General features: G+C 45.5%; 1 protein-coding gene across 1 annotated transcript in view; it reads right to left on the bottom strand.

Moving 5' to 3' along the window:
* The window catches only part of LOC135210378 (putative GPI-anchor transamidase), a 33,759-nt gene extending 25,328 nt beyond the window's left edge, over positions 1 to 8,431 (bottom strand). The window contains exons 1-3 of the mRNA XM_064243286.1: positions 8,271 to 8,431; positions 6,562 to 6,717; positions 5,328 to 5,463 (exon numbers count right to left, since the gene is read on the bottom strand). Coding sequence (XP_064099356.1) covers positions 5,328 to 5,463; positions 6,562 to 6,717; positions 8,271 to 8,431 — 453 coding nt within the window. The remainder of the gene's footprint in view (positions 1 to 5,327; positions 5,464 to 6,561; positions 6,718 to 8,270) is intronic.
* Positions 8,432 to 15,784: the final 7,353 nt, after the last annotated feature.

The raw sequence follows: 15,784 nt of genomic DNA, 5'->3' as shown, positions 1-15,784 counted from the left end.
CCTTTATTCAGGCTGATGACGCGAAATTGCGATTAGCCAGGTCAATTCACTCTATGGCTATGTCCGAGTAGCGACCATAGCCTATGGCTGAGAACCGCTTTTTAAACTCATGACCAAATCCTACTCAAACGGTACAGTCGGATATGTTTGAGTTTTTGCCCACTGCTAGAACGAATTGTAGGAAGCATGTCCTACAAGAGGCAACCATTCGACATGAGCCGAATAGGTTACTCTCGTCTAACATCTGGGAGCAGATCTCTTCCCAGAAGCTATGGTGAAGGAAGTCCAGTCAGAGGCTACGAGGCTGAACCAGAGCCTTAAGGACCGTTGGGGCCTTACGGCTAAGAGGAGGCAAGACTTAACGCCTAAAAGGTAAGGGACAGAGGAAACCTAGGCGTTTCCATCCTTACCAGAAAAAGCAGCCACGCTTTTCTCAGCAAGTTCCAGCGGTGCCCTTAGTGCAAACAGCCCAACCTTCCACTTCTAAAGCTCAATCACAACCAATTTATGTGATATCCCCTCAGCCTCAGCCCTCCACCTCTTACGCCATCTCTCCGGCTTACAATCAAGCCTTCGAGAGTCAAGCTTCACAGAAGTATGACCGCTCGGGTAAGGGAGGCAGAGGTAAGCGTTCCTTTCGTGGGAGAGGATCGGGAGGCCCCTTTAATAGGGGAAAGCACTTCAGAGGAGGCCGAGGCGGTTTCCAGAACCAATGAAGAACTTCAGGTAGGAGGGAGGGCTGTTTCACTTTCCGCCACCACGTGGAACTTCAGCGAATGGGCTCAGAGCATAGTGTCAAAAGGCCTGGGTTGGAGCTGGTTGACGAACCACCTCTATCCAGACCTTTCCGTCAACTTCCTTCCAAGGAATTGACAGAGTACGCAGAGGACCTCCTTCAGAAAGGAGCTATAGCGAGTCAAAGAGATTAAAATTTCAAGGTCGCTTGTTCAGCGTGCCAAGAAAGGCTCACAAAAAAGAAGGGTAATCTTAGACTTGTCCCGCTTAAACTTAGCCATCCGCTGCGACAAGTTCAAGATGCTCAGCGATCTCGCAGGTGCGGACCATTACTTCCCCGTGGGGCCGTCCACCACCTCTATCGATCTTACAGACGCCTACTATCATATCCCTATTGCAAGACACTTCCGTCCATATCTGGGTTTCAAGATAGGAGACCAGGCATTCTCCTTCAAGGTAGTTCCTTTCGGACATCAACGTGCACCCAGGGTGTTCACGAAACTAGCGAAGTGGTAGTGCAACAACTCAGGTCTCAAGGGATTATGGTAGTAGCGTATCTCGACGATTGGTTGATCTGGGCTTCAACAGTCGAGGAATGCAACAGAGCTACACTGAAAGTGATTCATTTCCTGGAATATCTAGGCTTCAAGATAAACAGGACCAAGTCAAGACTCACTCCAGAGTCAAACTTTCAGTGGTTGGGCATTCAATGGAATCTATCCTCCCATACTCTGTCGATTCCATCAGCCAAAAGAAAGAAATAGCGAAGTCAGTCAAGCAATTTCTAAGTCACAAACTGGCGTCAAGGAGAGCTCAGGAGAGGATCCTGGGTTCTCTCCAGTTTGCATCATGACGAACGTCTTAATGAAAGCCAAACTGAAAGACCTAACCAGAATCTGGCGCTCACGAGCAAATGTCAGGTCCAGGGACAAACTATCCTCAGTCCCTCTGATTCTAAAGAATCGACTTCGGCCGTGGGCGAAAGTCAAGAATTTGTCAGTGTCAGTACCCCTTCAGTTCCCTCCACCAGGGTCACCATCCACACAGACGCGTCCTTAAGCGGTTGGGGAGGTATTCCCAGGTCAAAAAGGTTCAAGGAACTTGGTCACCTCAGTTCAGTCAGTTCCATATAACGTACTGGAGGCAATGGCAGTGTTCTTGACTCTAAAGAGGTTGCGCCCACCAAAGTACTCCACATAAAGCTAGTTCTGGACAGCGCAGTGGTAGTACATTGTATAAACAGAGGAGGCTCCAAGTCACGTCATCTAAATCATGTCATGGTAGCCATCTTCTCCCTGGCAGACAAGTTCAGTTGGCATCTCTCCTCCACTCACATAGCTGGAGTGAGAAACGTCATAGCAGACGTTATCCCGATCAGTGCCCTAGAGTCGGATGTCACTGGACAACAGTTCGTTCCAATGGATCCTTCAAAGAGTTCCAGGGCTACAGGTGGATCTCTTCGCATCTCAAGCGAATCACAAACTGCCGTGTTATGTAGCCCCCAACCTGGACCCCTCTGGCCTATGCCACGGACGTCCCTGGCTCTATACTGGAACAAAACTGGAAGAAGATTTATGTCTTTCCTCCAGTGAATCTTCTCATGAAAGTTTTAAACAAACTCCAGGACATTCAAGGGTCAAGTGGCTCTAGTAGCCCCAGACTGGCCGGAAGAGCAATTGGTATCCCCTAATTCTGGAACTGGGCCTTCGTCCCCTTCGGATCCCCAATCCCAGGCTCTCCCAGTCAGTACAAACGAAGACTGTGTTCGCTTCCTCAGGGATTCTCAAAACCCTAACTTTATGGATTTCATGAAGTTTGCGGCAAAAAGAGTATGCGAATATGACCCTCAGAATATTCTCTTCTTGGAATCCAATAAAAGGGATTCAACTTTGAGACAGTATGATGCTGCTGTCAAAAAGTTAGCAATCTTCCTGAGAGAATCAGATATTAGAATCATGACAGTTAATTCAGCTATATCCTTTTTCAGATCCTTATTTGAAAAAGGTTTAGCAGCTAGCACGTTACGACAAACAAGTCAGCCTTGAAAAAGATATTTCAATTTGGGTTCAACATAGACTTGACAGATTCCTACTTCTCGTCTATTCCTAAGGCATGTGCTAGACTTAGACCTTCTGTAAGGCCATGTCGTAGTTTCATGGTTCTTAAACGATGTTCTAAAACTGGCTTCAGAAACCGATAATGACACATGCTCGTTTATAATGCTCTTAAGAAAAACCCTGTTTTTATTAAGCTTAGCTTCAGGAGCAAGGATTTCAGAACTGTCGGCTTTATCCAGAGATCCGGGTCATATTCAATTCCTTCCCACAGGGGAAGTCCTACTTTCTCCGGAACGTAGCTTTTTAGCAAAGAATGAAGATCCTTTGATGAGGTGGGAACCTTGGAAGGTACTACCCCTTCACAAGAGTATCTCTTTGCCCAGTTACAACCTTACGAGCCTTTCTGTCCAGGACCTCCTCATCCTCATCGGGTCCCCTCTTTAAGAGGGAAAAATAAAAAGGTGGAACTTTATCATAAAGGCATCAGGCAACAAATCCTGTACTTTATTAAGCAAGCCAATCCTGACTCTTTCCCGAAAGCACATGATGTCAGGGCAGTAGCCACCTCAATTAATTATTTCCAACATATGAACTTCGATGAGTTGAAAAGTATACCGGATGGAAATCGCCGACAGTGTTCAAACGTCATTACCTTAAGTCCTTGGAAGCTCTGAAATTTTCAGCAGTAGCAGCGGGTAACATAGTTTCCCCTGACTCTAGTTAATTTGTAGTAGAAGATTCAGTCCTCCTTTCTACCTGCCTCACCCAAACATTCGTCTATTCCTGCCGTGTTCATTTTACATTCACCTTGTGTCTTAGCTGCTTTTATGATGATGTAGTGGGTGCCCCTGTTATTTTTTGCTAGGACACATCACAGATGATTATAGATATTGATCTCATGGATGGTACCCCCTTATTTTTATGCTAGGGGATACATCTTATTTATAATGGTTACGGGTTTTGTATATTAAGTCATATACATTCCTTATATATATCATTATTGATTACTTTGTTCATTTGATTATTTTAATTGCTATTATATTTCTGATACATGCCTTTACACAGATACCATTTTGTTACATGTAAGCCATTTTACCTCTGTACATATGTAAATTACCTTATGATAAGAAACATGATTAGAATTAAGTGTAATTCAAGCATATTTCTATTTTTGTATCACTGTGTATTTGTATCTTTTTAGCAATTATATTCTTTTTATATTTATTTTCTCTTTTATTTGAGACCTATTCTGATTTATTTTATTACTTTTGTTTACCAATCTTGTGCTATTTCTCTGGTACGATTTCGCGCAGCGACACGAGCTGAGCCCAGACGGGAAAAGGGATTTTGACGTAAGAAAAATCTATTTCTGGGCGATTGGCTCGTGTCGCCAGCGAAATCCCACCCTACCCATCCCTTCGCCCAAGATTGTCTGCTAACTTCAGGATGGCCACCAGAGGCGCAGCAGTCGCAGCATGGATGGAGTAGTAGTAGTACGAGCTGCTCACTCTGTGGGTCGGCTCTCTCATGGAGGGTTTTTGTAGTGGGAGATTTCTATTGGCATTTGGCTCGTGGTAGTGGTCTCACTCGCCTAGTGTTCATTACCGACACCCTCTTGGAGGGTGAGCGAGTCAGTTACACTGACCTTTTTCTTTATTTTATTTATTCTCTGGTATGTGTTAGTACATTTACCCTAGAAATAATAGATTAAAGGATATTTCGCGCAGCGACACGAGCTGAGCCCAGAAATAGATTTTCCTTACGTCAAAACAAAAATCCCTTTTTTGTGTTGACCTCTAAAAAAAACCAGGTACAAAACCAGGTACAAAACTTTTATGTGGGTTTTTCTTGAGTTTTAACTAACAAAAAAAGGTTTTAAGCATTTTTTTATAGGGTTCCAACTATTCATGGGGGGGTGGGGGGGTCTGGTACATCCCCCGCGAATACGGGGGGACCACAGTATAGGTATTAGATTTCATTTAATCACTTACAAGAAATCAAAAGTTTAAAAATTCAGTGAACAAAATGATGAGGATTCTGACAAAATACTTTATTTTAAAAGTATAAAAAAATTAATATTAATTATAAATACCCTTCATCCAATGCTAATGGGTCTCCAGATGCACCAGACTGCTAAATCCTGAGGGAACAGGACCACTCTGTGCATACTCAAACTGTGGCCCATCATCCAGCACAATGGGCAGGAGGACACTAGGGAATCTCTTTAGGTGCTTTGACCAAAAAAACAAACAAATCAATGTTGTGATGGTCAAAACATTATTAACTGCACTGCAAATCAAGTCGAATGGCAGAAAACTAAATGTACAGACGATCCTATGGGTGCTGGAAAGCATCCTCCTTAGAAGCCAAGAGCCTTGAATGAATGATCAGAACACCCAGAGCTTCCAGTTTAGCTTTGTTAAACAGGTTAATCATTGTTGATCAAGAACCATGCTATATATGAGCGATGGGTTTGTGGTGAAACAAATATCAGTTGCACTTCATGCATCATTACTAACAAATATAAGGACTGACCTCATATCCTCTGTAATCCACTTCCACATCTTCACCATATACATTTATATGCTGATGTGCATTGTTAAAGACTGTTGCTGGACGAGGATTTCGAGGATTGCAGGCCATGTCATCTGCCACCATAAGGATGATCTGGCTGCAAGACAAAAATTTTAACCAATTATTTACAAAAGAAAATTTACATGAAGTTCTTACATATAAATAGTCAAAAATACCCTGTAAAACACAACCACAACATTTAACCATCAGGAGGGGACAAAGTGTAAAATAATCATTCAAGTAATGCAAAGTCATCTTAAAACATCAAGACTACCTTCATACAAAAATAAATTAAAACACTTCAAACCTTTTATAAGAATTAAAAGACACAACCAAAGTGTTGCAGGTTCCTAGACATTTTTCTTTAACTTGTTGAAATACAAACAGGATAATTTACAAAGTAAGAATGTTTATAATAGACTGTGAAAACAAAGAGCTAAGAAATTGACATTTTCCAGATGTAGACAAACAATAAAATTACGGAAATGATAATTTTTTGTCCTTCAGTTTCCTTTCATTTTATTCTATGATCTTCACCATCAGAATGCATAAATAACGCAAACCTTCAAGAGTTAATCATAGAGAACTGAAATTAAAACACCAGAAATTTTACATTTTTTTATGCATGCATATGCAGAAATTTGTAAGGAAATTCTGGTAAAATTTTCAGTCTCCAATTTCCATATAGCACTGTATCTCTTTCTATGACAATCTTCCTTTCTGGGTCAAAGAGAACTGAAATTAAAATGTTGAAAAATTACTTTTTTTTTTATACATGGACTTATGGAAACTTGGCTGAAAAACTCTTGTAATTTTTTCAAAAATTTCCTTTTTGTTCATTCAATACCCAATCTTCATCCATACAGTACATATATGATAAGTGGTTTTCTGTTCTGGGTCATGCAGTAATGAATGTGAAACTGGAAAAATGTCATTTTTCCTAAAAGCAAACCTGCAAAAATTTTGCTGCAAGTTCTTGTAATATTTTTTCTCTGATTTCCTACCATGACTAAGTAACATTAATATTCCTTTCTGATTCAGCACTGAAAATGAAACACTGAAAATTTTGATGCTTCTTCTACATGAACCAGCAGAAATCTGACCTAAAAATCCTACTTCACTATCTATAAGCAGTTTAGGATACTACATCTAAAATAAGAGTGGTGAAAGATACAGTTTAGGCAAAATACTTTACCTATCAGGGATTCCCAGTCTTTTGACTGATCGATACATCGATAGCACATTGGCCACATGGCGATAGTTAAACCAAAATCGTGAAGTATCAACCAAGACTGCCCAATTATTGGTGTGGGTTTTTCCCTTAACAAAATTTGCTAAGGATGCATCCTGAAAAATTGAACATAAATGTGACGATATGTAATTTAAAATTCATACTGAATTCATTACTGGAAGTAAATTACACTTTCCATTATATTACACACTTTTCAAGATGAGAAACTGTTAACAAATATGGCTTAAATATCAATTAAACTAAATACAGTACTGTAATCTGAAAAGCCTTAAGCCAGTTTAACAAACAAACTACTACATAAATATTTCAATAAAATAAGCCAAAGAGGAGATTCAGGAATCACACAACAAATGTTCACATTTCCTAAACAATTGAACATAATTTCACAGACTTAATACTTAAAAAAAAAAAGTAAAGAGCTATAGGCCACCAACTTCCAAAGTGCTGGAGAAAGTGCTCAGTACAGATCTAGCCTGCATCCTAACAAAGTTTATATCCTGTTATTCACTGGTTTAACCAAAATTTATATAACTACGAATCTGCATTTACATAGATGTGCAGACAATTTTAAAATTATCCCATCTTTTGCTGAAGGAAAGGATTCACTAGCACAACATCAACTTCACCATCAGCAAGACATAATGGTTTCACTATTAATCTATGATACATACACTAATGCATTTCTCTAGACACTTTGATGCACCTTGATGATGAACATAGTGAGGTGCACATATAATGGCACAACCCTACTTGAAATAACTTACTGTGCAACCTTGCCATGGAGGCCTAGCAATAAAGAACATGACATTAATTTAGCTTTAGGAAACTGATATAAACATTCCCCACACCTGTACTCTAATCAGTTTCTATGAAATTTCATGCATTTCTAACCCACTCAACGGCAAGTCTATGAGCAAAACTTTTTCTGGTGGGAATGTGGTTCTTGAATGCCACAAAAGACAGACAGATGGCAGCACCACTAAAAGAACATAAATATTTACCAATAAGCATAGTAACATATTAATGAGCAACAGTCCAGTTATAATTTCTGCATATCAATATCTGTCAGTTAATTAGGGTAGGTTATTCTTCCAACATTAGTGGTATAGCAACAAATTGGTACTGATTACAGTGGTCCACCTGTATTCGTGGGGTATGCATACCAGACCCCCCCCCCCCAAAAAAACAAAAAAAAAAGTTTAGAATCTACAAATAGTTGGAATTCCTATAAAAATGCTGTGAAAATGGCCTATCTGGTGGGTAAAACTCAAGAAGAACCCACTAAAATTGTGTTTTTACAAGGTTTTTTAAGTAGGTTTTTTTATTCCAAAAGTGCATTATATGATGAAATTGATAGACAAAAACCAGGAATTTCTGGGTATTTCTCATAGAAAATACCGCGAAATAGGCAAATTTCCCGCTAATAATGGGTAGTTATGGTCCAGACAGAAATCCGCAAATCCATGAGTCCGCGAATCGGGAGAACACGAATACGGGGGCCCACTGTATCTCTCCCTTCAGATATTCAAAAACCACCATGATCAATTTCTACTTCAATCACTTTCCAGATTTTGTTTTACTAAGAAAATCATCACAAATGATTACTAAACTACTACAGTATTCAATTTCAGTTTATTGGTAGTGTTTCTTACTCAAGAATGTCACCCACTCCCATACTCTGAGTACTGTATTTCATTTTGTAAACAGTGTGCTGTGATATCAGCTGATAATTGGCAATGTTTACGATGACATATTTGCCGAACTGACCAAATATCAAGATTGGATTTTGGGTATTCAGTCGTGATTTTGCCATATTGGTCTCGTAGCTGGTTGTTCCCCAGTGTATTATCGGTCTTTTTCAGAACTTAATTTTGGAAATAATTTGCAAATATACATTGTATACAGTGGAACCTCAATTTTTGTACTATCCGTTCCGGAACGTCCCACATAATCCGAAGCGTACAAAAACCGAAACAATCATTCCCATAAAGAATAATGCAAATACTACAATTAATGCATTCCTGACCACCAAAAATATTTTTTTTAAATACATTCTATAAGGAAATAAACACAGTTTTACATACAGAAAACAACGAGCAAAAAATGACAATTTGTCCAAAATTGCATTTTTCCTAACTATAAACCTGAGGTCCTTTAACAATAGGAAGTAGCTGGCGGCAGCTGGAACGGTCGTAAGCTTCGAACAAGGGGAGAACGGTAGTTAACTGCTTGTCCGACAGTCGCGCAGGCAGGTAAACAAATCACTTTTGCTTTTGCCCCATGCAAAATACGCAGAGTGAGGGGTGCATGAGGAGGGACTATATGTTAAAGGACCTCAGGTTTGTATAGTTAGGAAAAATGCAATTTTCGACAAATTGTCATTTGTTCCGATACGTAATACAAACCACATCGGTCCTTTAACAATAGTAAGACTCACTTCTTGGTGGGAGGAACGCTGAGTCTTTGATGAACAGACTGGTGTTCGTCCATCCCTGGAATGCCTCCCTGGTCGTAAGAGCGAGGGAGGGATCCAAGCCTCTGTCCGATTGATCGGGGTGTGCACCGCAGGATCAATGGTCAGACTCTGGGCCGAGTACTAAGAGAGAGCAAGCTATCTCTTCGTACCAGCAAGCAAGAACTTGTTCCTGTTTGCAAAAGGCAACATAAAGTATGGGTTTGTCTCAAGCTGGCATCCACTTCCTCCCCCTTGTTGGAGGAAGTGGTGGATATACGCTCCTATCCCTAGTGAAAGGGATAGGATGGGGCTCTGTTGAGTAGCTCACCTGCATCTTGTCCTTATCCAGCAGGGTGACGACCGTGTCCCTCTAACCACAGGTAGAGGGGAAGAAAAGATGGGAAGAGGAGCCAGTTACACTCTCATTCACTCATCCATTCTTACGGTCACACCAGGACTCGTGATGTTCAGCTGCGAGGGTCGGGTTTCGCTACACAACGTGTTGAGCAGCCACCACGGGTCCCAGGGAGAAAGATTCCAAGGACCTGTTGGCAATATCCCAGAAGGTAGAAGGAGGGGCATGTGGTCTGGTTGGACCAGCCCCCTGCCTTCAGTACCTGCGCCACTCCCCCGGAGAAGTTCTTGCGGACAAGGCAGCATCTCCTTCGCATCGAAGGCGGTGAAGTCCATTAGGGAGGGGACTGTGAACGACTCGAACCAATCGTCAGGGACCGAAAAGGGTTTCTGAGTCCTTTCGCTACAAGTTCACGTATCGAAATCGAGCGGTCACGGATCCCCCCATTCCCCTGGATGCTTCGAACTTGCAGGCAAGGAAAGTCATGCAGTTCCTCAGAGGAAAAGAAGGGAATAGTCGCATGACCTATCCCTCTTCTCTACTTCGGTGATGTCCAGTACCCATACTGGTCTGTCTGTTTGCCACGAAGTCTCTCGCATCCTCCTATCCCCATGCAGCGAAGTTCTCGGTAGTGGATAGGACACCGACACTCCATGGTGGGTGTCGATGGTATGGGTACTGTGACAAGCTATTAAAACGAAGTAATGATTGCTCTGTAACAACTGAACTAAGTCAACAGCGTAGTTCGTAACTGACTCGGGCGCTCTGACAGCTGCCGACTGACTGCGTTCGGTAGGAGGCAAGTTGTCCAAGCATCCGAGTAAGTCACGTGACCTTCGCCTTAAAGGGTTATGCCGAGAGACCAAACAAATAATGTATTTGTTTGTCACCAATGCCGGACAGCGAGGTGATGATTCTCTTAAGGCATGTGCCCAACAGGCGAAAGTCAATTGCCTTCTAGAGACCGAGGTCCCTGAAGGCAAAACATCTCATAGTTGTTGAATCTCAGCTAAGGAGAAACAACACTATGTACCGTTGAAGACGAAGGTAGATATTGAATGCAACCTACGTCTTCACAGACGAATCGAGAGAAGGATTCTCAAGATTCATAACCTGTGCTTACAAATGACTGAAAACGCTAACCGCTATTTCATTGCTGTCCGGTGAGAAGTCGTAGTTGCAATGAAAGCGGGGCGTTCTTCAGTAATGAAAAACACAGGGGAAAGCCGCCTGAAGAACTGCTTCTCATGGGCTGAACATTTGTAAGTAGAGCTGTCAGGTCGGAGAGTAGGCGATGTCTTATGACACATCTGTTTAATTCGGGTTGAACAATGAACAATTGTACACCTACGAATACGAGATATTTTGAAGACAAACTCAGAGTCTGCAAAATCATTCGCATTATCGCAGTGCGATGCAGTGGGAGACTTGTACAGACTTCTGTTACCGTGCGGTAAACAAAAGATGAAAGAGTCCAAGAGATATCTCTGTTGAAAATTCTCAGCAATGTCGAAGGCGATGGAATCTAGCGTCACAGCAGTAGATGGTCCTTCATTATTGCGAGAATCCCTGTTAATCTGAGACCTAAGTCCATGATTGTTGGGCAGAGATACGGTTCGGTAGTCAATCAAAGCAGGGGAGAGAGAGACATAGCTGACCGTGCATCTCGGAGGCCCAGCTGATACTGAGCTGCTATCAGGCAGTTCAATACGCAGTAAGTAAGAGCCTGGCCTCTCGCTGGACTCGTCATCCTGAGTTGCCAGGTAATCCATATTCCCACGAAGGAATGCGTTCGGCTAGAACCACCGAGCATAAAAGATATGCTCGAGCAATTATAATTTAGGCGAACGAATTTCGGTAAATATAAAAGTTGGAAATGGTTGTTGTCGTGACAAAACCATAAGTATATAAAAATTTGAAACTGAAACTCCTGGGAGGTTGCAGGCAACCCCGAGTTGCAGTTCAATTAAGAATACTTCTCGTCTAATAGTCGCAATCCGTAGATTAACTAGGATATGCGCCTACCCTCGGACAATTCAAACTGACTTAGCAGAATCATGTCGCGAGGTTAATATACGTAGTATATTTGTAGGATTCTGAGCAACGATCTCCATCCAATAAATTCTTTCCTTCAAGAAAACAAAATGACAATTTGTCAAAATTGCATTTTTCCTAAACTATACAAACCTGAGGTCCTTTTACAATAGGACGGTACTAGCGGCAGCTGGATAGGTCGTAAGCTTTCGAACAAGGGGTTCGGTAGTTAACTGCTTGTCCGACAGGCGCGCGCGCGCGACTGGGAGGTAAACAAATCACTTTTGCTTTTGTTTTGCCCAAGCAAAAACTGCAGAGTGAGGGGTGGCATGAGGTGGGGCTATGTGTAAAAGGACCTCAGGTTTGTATAGTTAGGAAAATGCAATTTTGGACAAATTGTCATTTGTTCCGACACGGCATACAAAACCATTCGGTCCTTTTACAATAGGAAGACTCACTTCTTGGTGGGAGGAATCTGAGTCTTTTGTGAACAGACTGGTGTTCTCGCCCAACCTTGGAAGCCTCCCTGGTCGTAAGAGCGAGGGAGGGATCCAAGCCTCTGTCCGATTGATCGGGGTGTGCACCGCAGGATCAATGGTCAGACCTCTGGGACCGAGTACTAAGAGAGAGGCATGCGTATCTCTTCGTACCAGCAATGTAAGAACTTGTTCTGTACAGGAGCAAATATAAAGTCATGGGTTTGACTCTTGTAGGCATCCACTTCCCCCCCTTGTAGAAGGAAGTGGTGGATATTCTGCTCCTATCCCTAGTGAAAGGGATAGGATGGGGCTCTGTCATATAGCTCACCTGCATCTCGTCCTCATCCAGCGTAGTGACGACCATGGCCCTCTGCCCACAGGAAGAGGGGAAGGAAAAGATGGGAAGAGAGAGCAGTCACTCACTCACTCACACATCCATCCACACAGTCACACCAGGACTCGATGCTGTTCAGCCTGCGAGGGTCTGGGTTAGCTACACAACTTGTTGAGCAGCCACCACGGGTCCCAAGGAAAAGGTATCCAAGGACCTGTGGGCAATATCCCGAAGGTAGAAGGACGTAAAGGTAGTCTGGTTAGACCAGACCCCTGCCTTCAGGACCTGCGCCACGGAGAAGTTCTTACGGAACGCCAACGACGGGCCAATACTTCTGACTTCGTGAGCTCTCGGACGGGACGTACGGATGTCGTCACTACCATCAGCCTCATACGCCCGTCCTGATGACCTCACGCAGCCAGAAAGAAGAGTGTTCTTGGATACCTCTTTCTTGGTGACCCCGGTGCTAACGAAGAGGCGTCGACACTCAGGCCTGAGGTGTCGAGTTCTCTTCAGATAGCGCCGTAGCGCCCTCACAGACAGAGCAGCATCTCATCCGCATCATTATCGGTGAAGTCCATTAGGGAGGGAATCGTGAATAACTCGAACCTGTCGTCAGGGACCGACGGTTTCTGAGTCTTCGCAACGAAGTTCGGGACGAAATCGAGCGTCAGGATCCCCATCCCCTGGAGTGTCGTACATCATAGGAAAGACCATGAAGTTCCCCTACTCTCTTCGCCGATGCCAGGGCCAGCAAGAAGAGGGTCTTGAGGGTCAGATCCCTGTCTGACGACTCCCGGAGTGGCTCGAACGGCGCTCGAGTCAAACTCCTAAGGACGAGAGTCACATCCCACGCAGGGGGCCTGAGTTCCCTGGGTGGGCAAGACCTTTCGAAGCTCCTCATAAGCAAGGAAATCTCGAACGAGTTCGAGATGTCCAACCCCTCAGTTTCAGGACGAGCGCCAAGGCGGCTCTGTATCCTTTGATGGGGGTGGTGGGGACTGAGAGGAGCTTCTCTCGGCGAAGAAAAACGAGGAATCCGCTACCTGCTGAAGAGTGGCTCTGAGAGGAGATAGACCCCGTCTACGACACCACCACAGAAGACGGCCCACTTCCCCTGGTACACAGCTGCAGAGGACTGACGGACGTTTCCAGCCATCTCTGTTGCTGCGCTACGAGAAAAGCCTCTCGTTCGCAAGAGATGGTGGATAACAGCCAGCCGTGAAGACGTAGGGACTGGACTGCTCGGTGGTACCGCTCGACCGTGTGGCTGGGCGAGAAGGTTTGTGCCAAGGGGAATCTCTCTCGGTTCTCCTGCGAGAAGAGCCAGCAGGTCCGGATACCAAATGGCCTGTGGCCACTTGGGAGCCACCAGGATCATCCTGAGATTCGGGTGACCAGTGCTCGACTGATCACCTTGCGAATCAGGCTGAACGGGAAAGGCATAGGCGAAGAGGTTTGTCCCACGGGTGTTGAAGAGCGTCCTCTGCAGCTGCCCATGGGTCCGGCACGGCCGAGAAGAACACCTGGAGCTTCCTGTTGTGCCGGGTGGCGAACAGATCCACGACTGGTCGCCCCCACAGGTCGAAGAGCCTTTCCGCCAACGTCCTGGTGTAGAGACCATTCGGTCCCTATCACCTGATCCCGACGGCTGAGAGTGCCTGCTACTACATTCCTCTTCCCTGGAATGTAGCGTGCCGACGCTCTATTGAGTGTGCCTGAGCCCACTCGTGCACCTGCCGAGTCAACTGGTACAACGGGAGAGACACTAGGCCCCCCTGTTTGTTGACGTAAGCCACCACCGTGGTGTTGTCGCACATCAACACCACTGAGTGTCCCATCAAGCGGTCCTGAAACTCTTGGAGAGCGAGAAACGCTGCCTTGAGTTCCAGTACATTGATGTGAAGGTGCTTGTCGTTCTCGTCCCACACTCCTGAAGTCAGCAACTCCTCCAGGTGTGCGCCCCATCCCTCGGTCGATGCGTCTGAGAACAGCTGCATGTCCGGGGGGGGAGTGCGCAGAGGCACTCCTCTTAAGAGGTTCCTGTCGTCCAGCCACCAGGCTAGGTCCTGCCTCACCTCCTGTGTCAGTGACACTGGAAAGCTTGGGGGGATCCGTCGCCTGCGACCAACTCTCCTTTAGTTCTCCACTGAAGAGACCGCAGGTGAAGACGCCCGTGAGGGACTAACTTCTCGAGCGACGACAGGTGTCCGATCACGACTTGCCATCGCTGAGCTACCTGTTCCTGCCGAGACAGGAACTGGTTGGCTGCCTCCCTGAATCTGCTGATCCGCGAGTCTGCGGGGAAGACTCGCCCTGCTACCGTGTCGATCAGCATACCCAGGTACTTCATCCTCTGCTTGGGCTCGAGATCGGACTTCTCGAAGTTCACCACGATCCCCAGATCGTGGCAGAACTCGAGCAGTCGATCCCTGTCCTGTAGCAACTGCGAGCGGGAGCTCGCCAGGACTAACCAATCGTCGAGATACCTCATCAGACGTATCCCGTGCGAATGGGCCCAAGCAGACACCAGAGTGAACACTCGCGTGAACTCCTGTGGGGCGGTTGAGAGACCGAAGCACAGTGCCCTGAACTGGTACACCGTCCCGTCGAGGATGAAGCGGAGGTACTTTCTGGAGGACTGATGAATGGGTATTTGGAAATACGCATCCTTCAAGTCCACTGAAAGCATGAAATCGTTCTCCCTGATGGAGTCGAGCATTGAGCGTGCCGTCTCCATCGTGAACCGGGTCTGGCGAACAAACCGGTTCAGGGGAGAGAGATCTATCACCGGGCGCCAGCCTCCCGTAGACTTTTCCACCAGGAAGAGTCGACTGTAAAAGCCCGGTGACTGATCCGTGACGATCTCTACAGCTCTCTTGCTCAGCATGGTCTTTATCTCCTGTCTCAGTGCTACGTCCTTCGATGACCCTGGAACATACGACTGCTGTTGGACCGGGTTGGAGGTGAGGGGTGGCCGAGATTCGAAGGGTAATAGATATCCCTCCCGAAGGACATCTACAATCCAGGTCTCGGCGCCGTAGCGCTGCCACGTTGCCCAATGGCTGGCCAGGCACCCCCCCACTTCCGGCAGCAGGTGAGGGGGAACGCCGTCCCTAGCGTTTCCCCCCTTTCTTCGACTTCTTCCCAGAGCCTCCACGGGATGAGGAGGGCTGGAGGAGGGCTGGTTACGGCTCCCCTTGCCAGAAGTCGAAGAAGACAGAGTCATTCCCCGGGGTTCTTCGACGCAGCAACCGTCTTAGCCGCCGAGGGAAGCGCTAGCCGAGCTCTTAGACTTGGCCGCAGTCCGAGGCTGCCAGAAGCCTTCGAGACTGCTGGTGAACCAGACGGTCACTGTCGTCAGTGCGCCGTCTGTCCACCGCAGCGTCCACCATCTCTCCTCCTGGGAAGAGAGACGTGGAACTCCGTAGAGGTCCGTTTTCGAAGTCCCAACGCCGCTTCACGCCCGGCCGCCCTGGAAACCCGAGTAAGGACAGCGTCCCTTCGTC

This window comes from Macrobrachium nipponense, chromosome 39 (assembly GCF_015104395.2).
Source record: "Macrobrachium nipponense isolate FS-2020 chromosome 39, ASM1510439v2, whole genome shotgun sequence".
In the NCBI taxonomy this organism is placed as follows: domain Eukaryota; kingdom Metazoa; phylum Arthropoda; class Malacostraca; order Decapoda; family Palaemonidae; genus Macrobrachium; species Macrobrachium nipponense.
This window is presented reverse-complemented; position numbering and strand designations above follow the sequence as displayed.